General features: G+C 36.2%; 1 protein-coding gene across 5 annotated transcripts in view; it reads right to left on the bottom strand.

Annotated features, from left to right (window-relative positions):
• LOC118901809 (cyclic AMP-dependent transcription factor ATF-7) overlaps nucleotides 1-13,515 on the bottom strand; it is a 90,462-nt gene that overhangs the window by 69,781 nt on the left and 7,166 nt on the right. For 4 of the 5 annotated variants that reach the window (XM_036865451.1, XM_036865447.1, XM_036865450.1 and 1 more), the window contains exon 2: nucleotides 2,543-2,611. In XM_036865451.1, coding sequence (XP_036721346.1) covers nucleotides 2,543-2,590 — 48 coding nt within the window. In that variant the 5' untranslated portion in view covers nucleotides 2,591-2,611. Of the gene's footprint in view, nucleotides 1-2,542; nucleotides 2,612-5,689; nucleotides 5,773-13,515 lie in introns of those variants that run through there. The other variant, XM_036865449.1, reaches the window with a different exon arrangement.

Here is a 13,515-nt window from a genome sequence, read left to right on the forward strand (position 1 = left end):
ATGAATCAGTGACAATTGATTATAAATAGGCTTGAAGGCCTCAAGGTGGCTCCAGAATGAAACCATTTTCAAGGTAATAAGGAAGTTGGGACGACAGGCCAAGGGTAGTTCACTTTACCAAATTTATCTTCTCTGTCAGATTTTCACTATTTCATATAACATAAAGCAATCATAGTAAATCTTGTAGAGATCCCACTCTAGAGTTATTTGTTACTAGATATTGGGAGAAACCTGAAAGGAGACTAAATATAACTAAAGAACTACAATCTCGGGACTTCCTTGATGGCGCAGTGGATAAGACTCCACGTTCCCAATGCAGGGGGCCTGGGTTTGATCCCTGGTCAGGGAACTAGATCCCACATGCATGCCACAACTAAGAGTTCACATGCCACAAGTAAGAAGCCCACCTACAGCAACTAAGACCCAGTGCAACCAAATAAATAAATAAACAAGTAAATAAATATTAAAAGAACTACAATCTCACCTGACCATAAAGTTTTGACAGGCAAAGAAGGTAAAAGGATGAATCATGCTACCTCAAAGCCTTAAGTTGTAGCTTTTTATCCTTTTTTCTATGAAACAGGTAACTTGAATCCAAAAGAAGGTAGCAATCTCCCTCAGTTCCACATTCACTGAGGGAAAAAAAAGCCTCAGGATCTATGCCAGAGGTTATAATGAATCCTAATGACCAAAATACCAACAAACAATTCAGAAATGGGAGGGAAAAGTAGGGGGGAAGGAAAAGGCTTACGGTAAACAGAACTCGAAATACAAGAAGGACGCAAAGTAAAAATTACTGTTTTCCTACCTCTAGTCCAAAATAATGCAAAACAAAAACAAAGAAACAAACACAAAGCCCTTCTGGGATCTCACAAATCTCAGTGAAAAGTACTTTTTTCTGATGAGACAGCCTGAAGAAACCCTATTGATATATTTTCTTTCTCAGAAAGCTTAAGAGATGCTTTTCCTATGTATTCTTTATTTTTACCATCCATTTTTATTTATTTAAGTCCTTGTCTGGGTAGTCTTAAGCATACAATACGTAAGAGGGGCACTGAGCAGCTTAAACAATAAGTGAAGAAAAATAAATCTTTTCACCAAAAGTGCAGATTTTTTAAAGTAAGTGAGATAAGTAAAAAGGGTACCAGGTAACTATTATGGGAGTCACAGTAAGTATTATAATCAACAAATTCACACACAAAAATTTGGAGGAATCAGATTCAGGTATGTACTCCCATAAAGCTGTCTGAAAAGTGAAACAAATTTACTCTATTTTCCCAAGTGGCTTCTATTGTAAAAAAAAAAAAATACACACACACACACACACACACACAAACCACATGAGGAAAACATGCAGTCAACAAACAGTACAGTTGAAAACTTTGACAAGGAAGGAAATAAACCCTACAATGCTAAATACTTCAGAATACATTGGCTTTTTTAGTCTTTTATGAAATTTTCAGCATTTACTGGAATTCGGAGTCATCCTTCTGCCCATTCCTTGTCACCAACCCCATTTGTCTCTCAAATTCCAATTCTTAGGAATCTCTGGAACTTAACTCTCTTCTTTTTATACTTCTCTAAGTATTTACAATGTTTAATAGAACTAGTCTGCAATCTCACATACTACCAGTAAGTGTCACTGGACAGTCACATGACATATTCCTAACTGAAAAGAAATTCAACCCTTCAGGCTCCATAAAATCAACTCTTGAAGGCAAATAAAACTCTCTTGAATAAAACTTTCTCTGTATTCCTTTCTTCATCCTTTGTGGAACATGGCAGAATGGAAGGATCTAGGAATAAGTGTTAAGAAGGTACAAAATGAAAAAAAAAAAAAAAAAAGGCAGTTTCAACAAAATTATTTAAAAAGTACGTGATGAAAAATATTTGACACAATGTATACGCATACAAACAATAACATGGCAGCTAACACACAGAACAAGGCATTTAATGGTGTCAGACAGGGAAAATGGCTGAGAAAACTTGTAGCTGATACATTGCTGTGAGATCTCGGATTCTATGTTGGATTTGTCCTTCCTAGACAGGTATTTGCCTTAGCTGCTAACAATGATTTTCTTGATCAACAGTCAAAAGAAACTTTTTTTTTCTTATTTAAAAAATCCAAAACAGACTCTGGCAAATTGAGGTTCACGATGAATGGGTGCATTTTCAGCTTCCTATCCAAATATGTTGAGCAGACTTTTACATCCATGAAGGCTGAAGAAAAGATATTTCTAAACTTGCTTTGTATTTATATAAATAGCTTTAGAAAGGAGGCGAGAGCAACATGTATTCCTCAACACTGTGTGTTGCGAAACAAACACCAGTAGAATAACAATATGAAAGAGAGCAAGGCAGATTTCATTACGGTAGAGTGCCTACGTTTCCTCATAACTTGGATTTACACACTACAAATCCTCTGATCTGATTACCTCCAGTGATCACGTAAAACACTGGCTTTAAACTCTTTGCCTTAGTGATAAAACAGCCACTTTGATTCACAACGAGACATTCACAATAAAGTATATTGTAAACGTACCTGTCCACAGCCCGGGGCATTGCACACAAACGGTCTGTCGTCTCCCATATTTCATATAGCAGAGCGGAGCTGAGGAGGGGGAGGTAGGGGGAAAAGTTATGTTAAATACGTTGGAGTTTAAAAAAAAAAAAGTGCTTCAAAAATATCAAGACTAGAAACAGGTGTTCCAAGAATGCCGTCTATCAAAGCTGTAAACACAGGCTACTTTGGGGAGACCCATTAGACAGGTGGCATATGATCTACTGTGCCTCAGTTGAAACTTATAATTAGAAAAATTTAAACTTAAAGAGTCAAGGAATTTCAAGCCTTTTACTAGATTTTTCCCTCTTTCTGCTACAGTATATAACACACTTCTCCAGTCTGCTGAATTACAACCAGTGCAGTTCCCTATGTCAATAAATCCACTGAACGCTCGATGCGGAAGCCATATTTCTGAACTAGAGAAGACCAAAATTTGTCATTTAATTAATTAAGGGATTATAGGAGGGGTGCTCCATTTTACAGGGCCATAATCTGGCTCCCTGGTGTATAAACAATGAGACTGTTGGCAAGGGCCGTTTATCCCAGATTATTGCCAAAGAAAACAAAGCACCCATCCTATTGGGCTACATGGGAAATGATTTTCATTAATAAAAAAATAAAAATAAAACTCTTCTCTCCCCACGGGGAGCCTCCTTCTCCCCCCACCAATTGTCGGTGGCAAATGGAGAAATATCGGTGCCCTTCCCCCCTGATTCTATTTATGGCTAGGTTTTTAAAAGCAGCAATAAAACAAATGTCGACTCTTTGGGGGTTTACTGGGTGAATATGTTCCGGCTGTTTGTGCTGCTCTCGGCCAGAGTTCTTGGGCTGCTCTGTTGCAGCCAACAGATGTGTGCTGCTGCAGGGGATAAAAGAAATGGCACTAAAAGGCATCACCATCCATCCTCTCCGTTTCTCTGAAGAATTTAACAGGGTTTATACTGTTGTTGTTTTTTAATTATTGAAGCTAAACTTTTGAAATGTTGATCAAAATTCTTTGTCAAAGAACAATAACTCCAAATGAATGTGTTGGGGAAATTTCTCATATGCCAACTAGGAATAAAAATAGAGGTGGAGATGGATAAGGATTAGAAATGCAAATCATAGTAAAAATATTCCTAAAAGATATAGAGTATTTTGAAAGAGTGAAAGAGAAAAAAGGGGAGGGTCACAAAAATAGTCTTCATAAAATAAACTCCTAAAGGACATTTTCAAACATCCTTCTACAAGAGAGAAAGCTGTATGAAAGAAAACGAACAAGGGAAGATGAAAGAGGAAGAACTACAATTTGAATATGCATAGAAACGACTTCAGAACTATAAGCAAATTTCGAATTTTCATCTTGGAGATAAACCAAAATGTCAGGTTAACCTCAGTCAGATCTACATCAAAATAAATATTAAAGTGCTAGACCAAATCTGGCAACCAGAAAACCATGCCTAAAACTCAGAGGGCAGTGGTAACATCTCTCCTACTCTCTTAAGACTCACTCTAGGGTTGGAAACCCGTATTTCTGGTAGTCTGATCAGTAATTCCACAACTAATCGCTGTTTAAAATTGTGGGGTGCCCCATAAAATACAAAGGGCTTCTTAGCAATCCTTCATTGTGATAGGAACAGGGTCTGACTATGAAGGAAACTGATGCTGCAGCACTGCTGTAATGGAAGAGAGCCTGTATGTACATAGGTGTACACAGATTTATATCACATTTAGCCAGGATAAATTGCTTCAATAAATTCTGTTCCTGGGAGAGGCCAGCTCAAGCTGATGATTGGTACTGGGAAAATGAGAGCTTTATTCTTCACACAGCCCCAGGACAAGGGGGTCTTCTGGTTTGTTTGTTCGTTTGTTTTAAATATACTTCCTAGAACTACAACATAGTGCAAAAAACAAATATAAATATACAACAGTAAATAAATGCAAAGACCAATGCCATTATGGCTGAAAACTCAGAATATTTCTGAAAAGCAACTGATCTCTGGAAAAATTCCTAACAACTGCTGTGCTGGAGATAGTTTTACTTCCTAGTCCCAGAACCTGCTTTCCTAATAAAATCACTAAATGAGAATTTTATTTCAACAAGATCCTCTAACCTATTTTCAATCAGGAAGTAAACTACAAGGGATAGAGCAGATGTAACATAAGCAGGCAGGATTCCTTATTTTTACCTTAGTTATGTTTTTTGAGGCTAAGTTTTCTCAGTTTTCTACCGATTTAGAGGAGGAAAAGGGTCTTGGCTGAGAAGTGGGGCAGCACTGGTATAGGAAGTGATTAAATAAATTCTGGAATGGTTTTCCTCAAACCACAGAATTCAAAATTTAACTTGGTTTTGCACAATCACATCACAATTTATGGCTTCCAAATTTTATTTCATTGTATCCTTACTAGGAAATAGAGATGAAAAATCAAGACTTTCTAAAAGCAGAAAAAAAGGCAAAAATAAGTTTTGGGGAAGAGAATTAAAATGTAACAGAAGCAAGCATTTTCATGGCTCTTAAATATTCAAATCTGACGGTCACTAACTAGGATTTCCTGCTTCCTTCCGATTTTGCTGGCTTTTGTTTTGCCATTTTCACTAAAGAGAGATCACAATGGGAGGAAGAAGGCCCTCTTTCTTAAATACCTACAATTATTCTTTTTTTTTTTGGCCCCAACCGCGTGGCACGTGGGATCTTAGTTCCCCACCGGGATCGAACCCGCACCCCCTGCGTTGGAAGCGTGGAGTCTTAACCACTGGGCCACCAGGGAAGTCCCCCTACAATTATTCTTCAATCATTCCCTCAATCTCTTGCTCCTTTTCATTTCCATCATTCTTTTAACTTTAAAGTGATGTCTTTTAAAAAAAATGAAATATTTAACAATAATGATCTGTCTCCCCACTTAACAAGAATTTCCAGTTAACATCCTTCTAAAAATTTCTTTCATTCCCAGTCTGTTGTATCAATTGCTACATACAAAGAATGCCATTACTTATTTCTATTTGATACTTAAAACTAACCCTGATAATGAGAGGTCAAACTGATGCCTCCTCAAAAACAAATAGCAACACATTTCTGTAGTATAAAGACTGAAACAAAAGGTGAAATCTTGAATAATGATATTGCCATTCACTAGAATTTAACTCACAGCCCATTTGTAACTGTACTGCTTGACAGGTAGATCACGTGTCCAGGCACGGCACTCAAGTCTGTCATCTGTTTCTCAATCTATTCTTCAGGATGAAACTCAAGCATTCTTTAGAACTAAGCAATAAATGACAGACAGGGGATACACATATTTAGAGCCATTTCCAAAAGAAAGTGAAATGCTCTCAGTGGTGATCTTAGAACAGGAAAACAAAGATGCATAAAAAGGCTGTCTTAGGGGCCAAGGAAAAGGCTCATGTGCTCAGAATGCATGAATGATAAAAATTGGTATTCACTTAAAAGAGAGAAAGTTATCTGAATGCTGGCAGAAAAGTGAAGAAAATCCAGGGTTTAGAGAATGATTTTAATAACGGGTAATTTCATAGAATCTTTCTTAAATAGTTTTGTCAGAGCCAGAAGTATATGCTAAAATGGTCAATGTGCAAATAAGAAAACTGATTCTCTGAGTCTGTGTGTATACATATGTATATCTATCTTTTTTTTTTTTTAATGGAATGAGGATTGAGTCTGCCACTGAGGTCTACAAAAAGTCAGTTCTCTGGACCTGGCTTTAATATAATTATTTCTTTAGTAACCAACTGATGTTATTAAGATGGCCCAACTTAATGTAAGGAATAAAAGCCATGTATCAATACCAACACACCCAAGGGCCTGTTTGCAGGTTCCTAATAACAAAAAGCAGATATTGCTAAGTATAAAAAAATGAGAAGGGCATATACACCATAAATATCAAAGATTCATGAAAATCTAGAAGGGGTTCAAACTAGCTATCATTTATTCATTCAAAAGCATTACTAAGGAACTACTAAGTGCCAGGCAAAGCGGACACAAAAATAAAGACAATAGTCTTTTGCAAAAAAAGGATCTTTCTCTCATCTGTGTCAAAGAAAACCAGAGCTGGACAGTAGTTAAAGCAGTAAAAAACGGATTTTATTCAGGACTATTGCAATAGTGGCTAAGAGATCTCAGTATATACACCAGGCTCAGTTTTGAATACACCATGGGCGAGTGGGAATCAACAGCCAAGGACCAGGGTGGAGGTCAGTGACTAGAAAATTACTAAGAGGAAACATAAGGGGAAAAGGGGATTCTGGTTAAACTAACCTAACAAGATTCTTGCTGAAGACAGGCCAGGGTGATGAGACATCACCTGAGGGATGGTAGAGGATGAAGAACCTAATCAGATATGAGAGAGAACAGATACTGAAGGTGGGGGGCTCTTGCTAAACTGACTTAGCAGGGTTCTTGCTGAAATTCAGTTTTACAAGGAAGTACACAGATAAGCCTAAAAGAAGGTTCAGGAGCCTGACTAAAGTTTGGTCGGGCAAAGAATCCTTGTCATCTGGCATGAAAGATGCCAAGTAAGTGGTAAGAATGATGGCTTAATTTACAAGTTCAATTAGTCATAGGTTGATCAGTATACGTATTAGATCCCTTACTATTTCTCCTATTCTTTATGGTCATTTATCAAATTATTTTACTAGCAATTCCAGAGTATATACGAGCACAAAAAAGCTGGTTAAGTCTTGGTAAAAGATCTGACAAGGAAGACGTATGAAACTAATAACTACAATTTACCTTTGGGATCAAAAAGTAAATTTAATCATTTAAAAAATTCATTAATTCAGGGACTTCCCTGTTGGTCCAGTGGTTAAGAATCCGCCTTCCAATGCAGGGGAAGTGGGTTTGATCTCTGGTCAGGGAAATAAGATCCCACATGCCGCGAGGCAACTAAGCCTGCGTACTGCAACTACTGAGCCCGTGCGCCACAACCAGAGAGCCTGCACACGGCAACGAAGAGCCCGCAAGCCGCAACTAAGACCTGACGCAGCCAAAAATAAATATTGTTTTTTAAATTCATTAATTCACTGAACACTTTATTCAGCGCCTACCATATACTCTAGGCCCCAAAATTCAACAATGAATGAGACACACAAGATATCTGCCCTCATAGTGCTCACTTACAGTCTACAAAGAAGAGACAAACACAAAGAAGTTAATAAACAAAATCATTTTAGATTAATAGCAGATAATTGCTATGAAAGAAATGAAATGGTGATGTGTTAGTAACTAGAAGTGGACTACTTTAGCTTCATGAATAAAAAGGAAATAGCTGTATTATCTGTGACCAAAAGGGGAACAGGGAAGAATATAGAGATCCAGTTAAAAACTTCTGGAAGCCTTTCCTTTCATAACAGTTGATGTTCAATAAATATTTACTAATTTAATCTGAAGTAGATATTCAAGTATGGTTTGCTGAAATTTTACACTTATCTTTCCAAGTTTTGCAGAAAGCTGCTGGGTCCACAAAACAACCACTATGCAGCTTTACGCATTTAAAGCTATATGTATTTAAGACATATTTTAAATACATATTTACAACTACTTTGTGCCTAAGGTACTTTATGTGACTACACCCAACCAATTCTATGCTTTTCCTATCATACAAATAACACAGAAGAAGCTCTACAGGTTTTGGTTAGACTGTTAAAAATGGGGAGGGGGGAGGTATTTGTCAAGTTAATTGACACTTAACTGACCCTTGAAAACAAAACCTAGACCAGAGCTCTTAAGGTATATTTTCAAGTATAAAAGAATGCTTGCTAACCAAGGATGCAGCAGAGAGGGCACCTTAATATGGGACTTGTGGGAGTACATATATGGACAATCTTTTTGGAAAGCAATCTGGCAATGTTTATATTAAGTGTCTTAAAACATTTTACACCCTTTGAACAAATCATTCTTCTTTCAGGACTTTATTCTGAGGCTAAAACCAGAAACATGGACCATTTATATATGAAAATGTTCATCATAGTCATAGTTATAACAAAAAAGGAAAAGGAATTAAATGTTTAAAAAGAATGGATAAATATAAATTAAGATATTGTCTTACAATAGATATATTTAAGTTGTTAATAATAACGTTTCTGAAAGCTACTTAACAACATGAGAAAATGCTATACATTAAGTGGGGGAAAAAAAGCAGGATGCAAAATTGCATATGCACCATAATTCCAAATCTATAAAAAAGCAAACAAAATAATAAGCATAGAACAAGATGAGGGAATTAATGTCAAATGTTAATAATGGTTATCTCTGGATAATGGTATTCCAGATGATTTTATTTCCCTCTTTCTACCTTCAGTATTTTCCAAAGTCTCTACAATGATCACAGATCGCTTTTAATAAATCAAAAACTTTATAATATAATTTAATAATAAAAAGAATACTGATCTGCATGACTTAAAAAAAACATGTCTGAGTTTTAAAAAAAAAATAAGGCCCGTATCTGCTAGACTATTCCTTTTTTTTTTTATAGTTTTCTTTTTTTTTCTGATGTGGACCATTCTTAAAGTCTTCACCAAATTTGTTACAATATTGCTTTTGTTTTATGTTTTGGTCTTTTGGCTGAGAGGCATGTGGGATCTTAGCTCCCCAACCAGGGATTGAACCTGCACCCCCTGCAATGGAAGGTGAAGTCTTAACCACTGGACCACCAGGGAAGTCCCTCTGCTAGACTACTCTAAAGCACTAAACAGTATAGTATTTAAAAATTATACAAAGTTGTTCACTCTCTACTACAAAGCAACAGAACCACAGAACCAACTGACAAAGTTCAAAATGAACTACCAAAAAAATCTTTCTAAAAATGTAAACTAACAACGTCAACTAGAAATAGACATGGTGGAAACTTAGATCGATACACAGGGTAAATCAAGCATTTCAAGATAATTCCTTATTAGTTACCCTCAAGGACGTGTTTTCAGAATCCACGAATGCTGCCTAACAACAAGTAGTACTTACATTAAACACTTAGAAATTGCCCCAACTGTCCAACACAAAGGGAATAAAGAGAGTTGAAACCAAGCTTAGCAGGTACTGAATGCCTTTCAGTGAGCTTCAAATACGCTAAAAAATTTAGACCGGCACCCAAACAGAGCTCTACAGGCCCCATTCCCCTATGATATTAAAAAGAAAAAAATTGTATACAAACAGTTCTCTTCCAAAACCATAACTTTGGATACCAAGTTTCAGACTCTCAGATAATTTAGCTGCTGCTAAGCAAAGAGTACAAACACTGAAGCTCTTCACCATAGCAGCCTCAACATTTCATTCTCCATAAGATACTCTGTGCTCCTGTGACTTGCATTACATCTAGAACACTGACTTTAGGAAAAGATTCCAATAAACCTATGAACAGTGAAACTATAATGAAGGTATGTTAACCCCAGAAAACAAAGAAGACTCATGTTTTACTAGGCAGTAGATTATTTAGGAATTGAAATTTCTGTTCATAAATTCTGGGTTCATTTTCCATTGTAGTATTTAGCATAACAACAGTTTAACACACTATTTCATTAGTAGGTAAACCAAATGCCCCAAAAGGATTACATAAAAAGCATATATAAGTCTATAACCTTTAACTAATTAGCCTTTTGTAAAGCACTTTGTTAACTAAGTGGATTGGAAAACTGAGGTAGAGTTAAAAAAAAAAAATGCAAAAGATGAGTCAAGAGGTTGAGGTTGGACTGAACCCTAGTTACCTGTTCTCACACACCCCAAAGAAGATATAAAAATGACATTGTATCTTTTTATAACACCTGAAAGTTGTATGACAACTTACATATTGTATGACTACTTCTAAGTGAATCATGTATTTCCAAGTTTACACACAATAGGTGTTTCTTATAGGTTTATTATATAAATGAATGTCCAGAAACATGAACTTGAAGGACTATAATTTCTTGGAGCATTATTTTTGTCTAGGAAAATTAAATAATGTTGATAGTTTGAACATTAAGTATATTTTATTATAATTGGGCTTCCCTGGTGGTGCAGTGGTTAAGAATCCGCCTGCCTGCAGGGGACGTGGGTTTGAGCCCTGGTCCGGAAAGATCCCACATGCCACGGAGCAACTAAGCCCGTGCGCTACAACTACTGAGCCTCCACTCTAGAGCCTGCGAGCCACAACTACTGAAGCCCGCGCGCCTAGAGCCTGTGCTGAGCAACAAGAGAAGCCACCGCAATGAGAAGCCTGCTCGCCGCAACTAGAGAAAGCCCGCTTGTAGCAACGAAGACCCAACACAGCCAAAAAATAAAAATAAGTAAATTTTTTTAAAAAAGTATATTTTATTATAATAATTTTTAAACTCATAATCCAGTTATAGTATACATCAAGGATTGGCAAACTCCAGCCCATGGGCCAAATCTAGCCTGCCACTTGTTTTTATATGGCCCACAAGCTAAGAATGTTTTTTACATTTTTAAATGGTTGAAAAAAATCAAAGGAAGAAAATTTTGTGACATGTGAAAACTATATGAAATTCAAATTTTAGTGTTCATAAATAAAGTTTTATGGGAACACAGCCATGCTTATTCTTTGCATGTTGTCTCTGGCTACCTACTTCTGTGCTACAATGCCAGAGTTGTAGTTACAACAAGAGACCTCATGCCTGCAAAGCACATATTTACCGTCTAGCCTTAGTTTGCCAACTCCTGGTATTTATGATAACTATTATTAATTAAAATACAAGGTTAAGATATCCCAATTATGACAAATGTCAGAGTGACTGTTAATTAAGGACTTTTATTATGTGACTATTCAAGTACTAATTTCTTTTTATCTGACTTCTCGAAATTTAGAAATGAGGTTTTCTTAAAACATGATTAATTAATCTACCTCCATAGTTCTCAATCTTTAGCATATTCATCTAGGCTCTGTGTAAAATACAGATTCCCAGGCCTCCTGGATTCTCTTGGCTTTGGGGCCCAAGAATCTACACTTTAAAAAACACCCTTGGTAATTCTGAGGCAAATGGTCAGTAACCCACCCTTTGAGAAGCACTAAAATGGTTGGATCTTCCATATTCCTCCGATATGGTAAACAACTGTATTTTTCAAGTTTGGTACCATAAGACATCAGTTCTCAAAGTGGGCTCCAGGGATCCCTACAGATCCTTGAGACCTTTTCAGAGGGTTCATGGGCGTTCAAATCATACAAGGGTAAAAGATCTATTTAAGGGGCAACACAGGCCAATTCATTTTAATGTAACAGAGTATTAAAAGTTCACAGATGTGGTATCAGATTTTACACAATAGCTAACCTTTAAGAAACTATCACTTTTCAGATTTTGACATAGTATCAAAGAAGAAAGATTATCTACAATTATCTGAAAAGAATCTTTCCTTTTCCTATTACATATCTGTGTAAGCACAGGTTTTCTTCATATACTTCAACCAAAACAACATATTGTAACAGACTGAATGCAGAAGCAGATATGAGAATACAGCTGTTTTTTATTAGCCAGACATTTGATGTTCTTCCCCCAATTTTTTTAAAACTATAGTTATTTATGTTGCTATTTTAAAATAAGCAAATAAATACTTTAAAATTTTCTCCATTTTAATTTCTAATATGCTAAATATTAATAGATATAACCACGATAAGCAAAAGCTCTTTGGAGTTCTCAATAATTTTTAAGAGTATACAGGGGTGGGTACTGAGACTAAAAGCAGTTTGAGACCCACAGTTTGAGAAATAAACAGTAGAGTGCCCTGAATTGATCAAAGAGAAAGTTAAAATTAATTTCTGGATTTCAGGCTCAGGCATGCAGGGACAGGTTTCAAAGAAAGGAGCCGGCTTAAATAGACCAAATAGTTTTGCAGCAAATGACTGAAAACAGATGGGAGTGAGAATTAGGCTGAATCATAAGTTAGGCAACACATGGCCAAAGCTTAGAACCTATACGAAACAGCTTCATACAGGCAACTACCAGACAACTACTAGACTAGAACTTTCTCTCCAGGCTTTTGGAGGATTCAAGGAACTATTCTGAGCTATTCTCAGAAAGGCTAATAAAGCAAAAACAAAGAAGCAACAACTTGCTAAAGTGACATCAGGAAGCTGAGTTAGAAATAACTAGAGAACATTATACCTATCTATGTTTGGCCTCAATATGATTTTAGAAGTAAAAAAATTCCTGGAAACTGGTAGGCTGTCAAAAATCTAGTGTTGTGTTTTGGTTTTTTGTGTACTCATTTTCAGATGAAGTGAAACAGCAAAGCAAGAGCAATCAACCCCAAAACACTGATCTTTAAGGAAAAATTTTAAACCTTCATGGACTTAATTTAAATAGGCTGCAAACAACAACAAACCTGATAGACTTTAACATTAAACCTCAGTATGAGTTTGGTCCCAGATAGGAAATAGCTACAATATCCCACAACGATAATCATGGAGACGCTTAGAAATTCTCAAGAAAAAAATCTATTTTCTAAGACTGTCCACATACTGGCAACACAGCGACCTATCTGGGGTATTCCAATGTTCACTGACTTTCAAAAGTCCCTAACATAGATCTGTAAAATGTGAGCAAACTACTGCTTGACCAAAACTTAAACAAAAAATTTTTTAAATGGTGCTACGAAAGACATGTTAGTACCAGAAATATCAGAAAAACCATGTTAAATAAAACCAGGATGGTGTTACTCAAGTTTGATAAAGCTTAAATAAACATTACTGGCCAGAAACTTGGTGCCAACACAAATCATTTACAGCAATCCTATGTTATATTCAATTAGTCATCCTGTTTTTATAATAAAGTCAGGCATATTCCTATTTCAAAAAGAATGGTTATGCTCTATTTTCTACTTTTCTACTACGTGGTAAATTTTAAGCCCCAAATAAAATGTGGCCAATTTAGAACATAAATCTCCTCTGTCCACTATGTCAGAAAGAAGCACTATATCCGATAAGAAGATATTAGTAAGTAATTCCACTCAAAGAAAACAAGTTGGGTTTTGTGA

This window comes from Balaenoptera musculus, chromosome 10 (genome assembly GCF_009873245.2).
Source record: "Balaenoptera musculus isolate JJ_BM4_2016_0621 chromosome 10, mBalMus1.pri.v3, whole genome shotgun sequence".
NCBI classification, from domain to species: domain Eukaryota; kingdom Metazoa; phylum Chordata; class Mammalia; order Artiodactyla; family Balaenopteridae; genus Balaenoptera; species Balaenoptera musculus.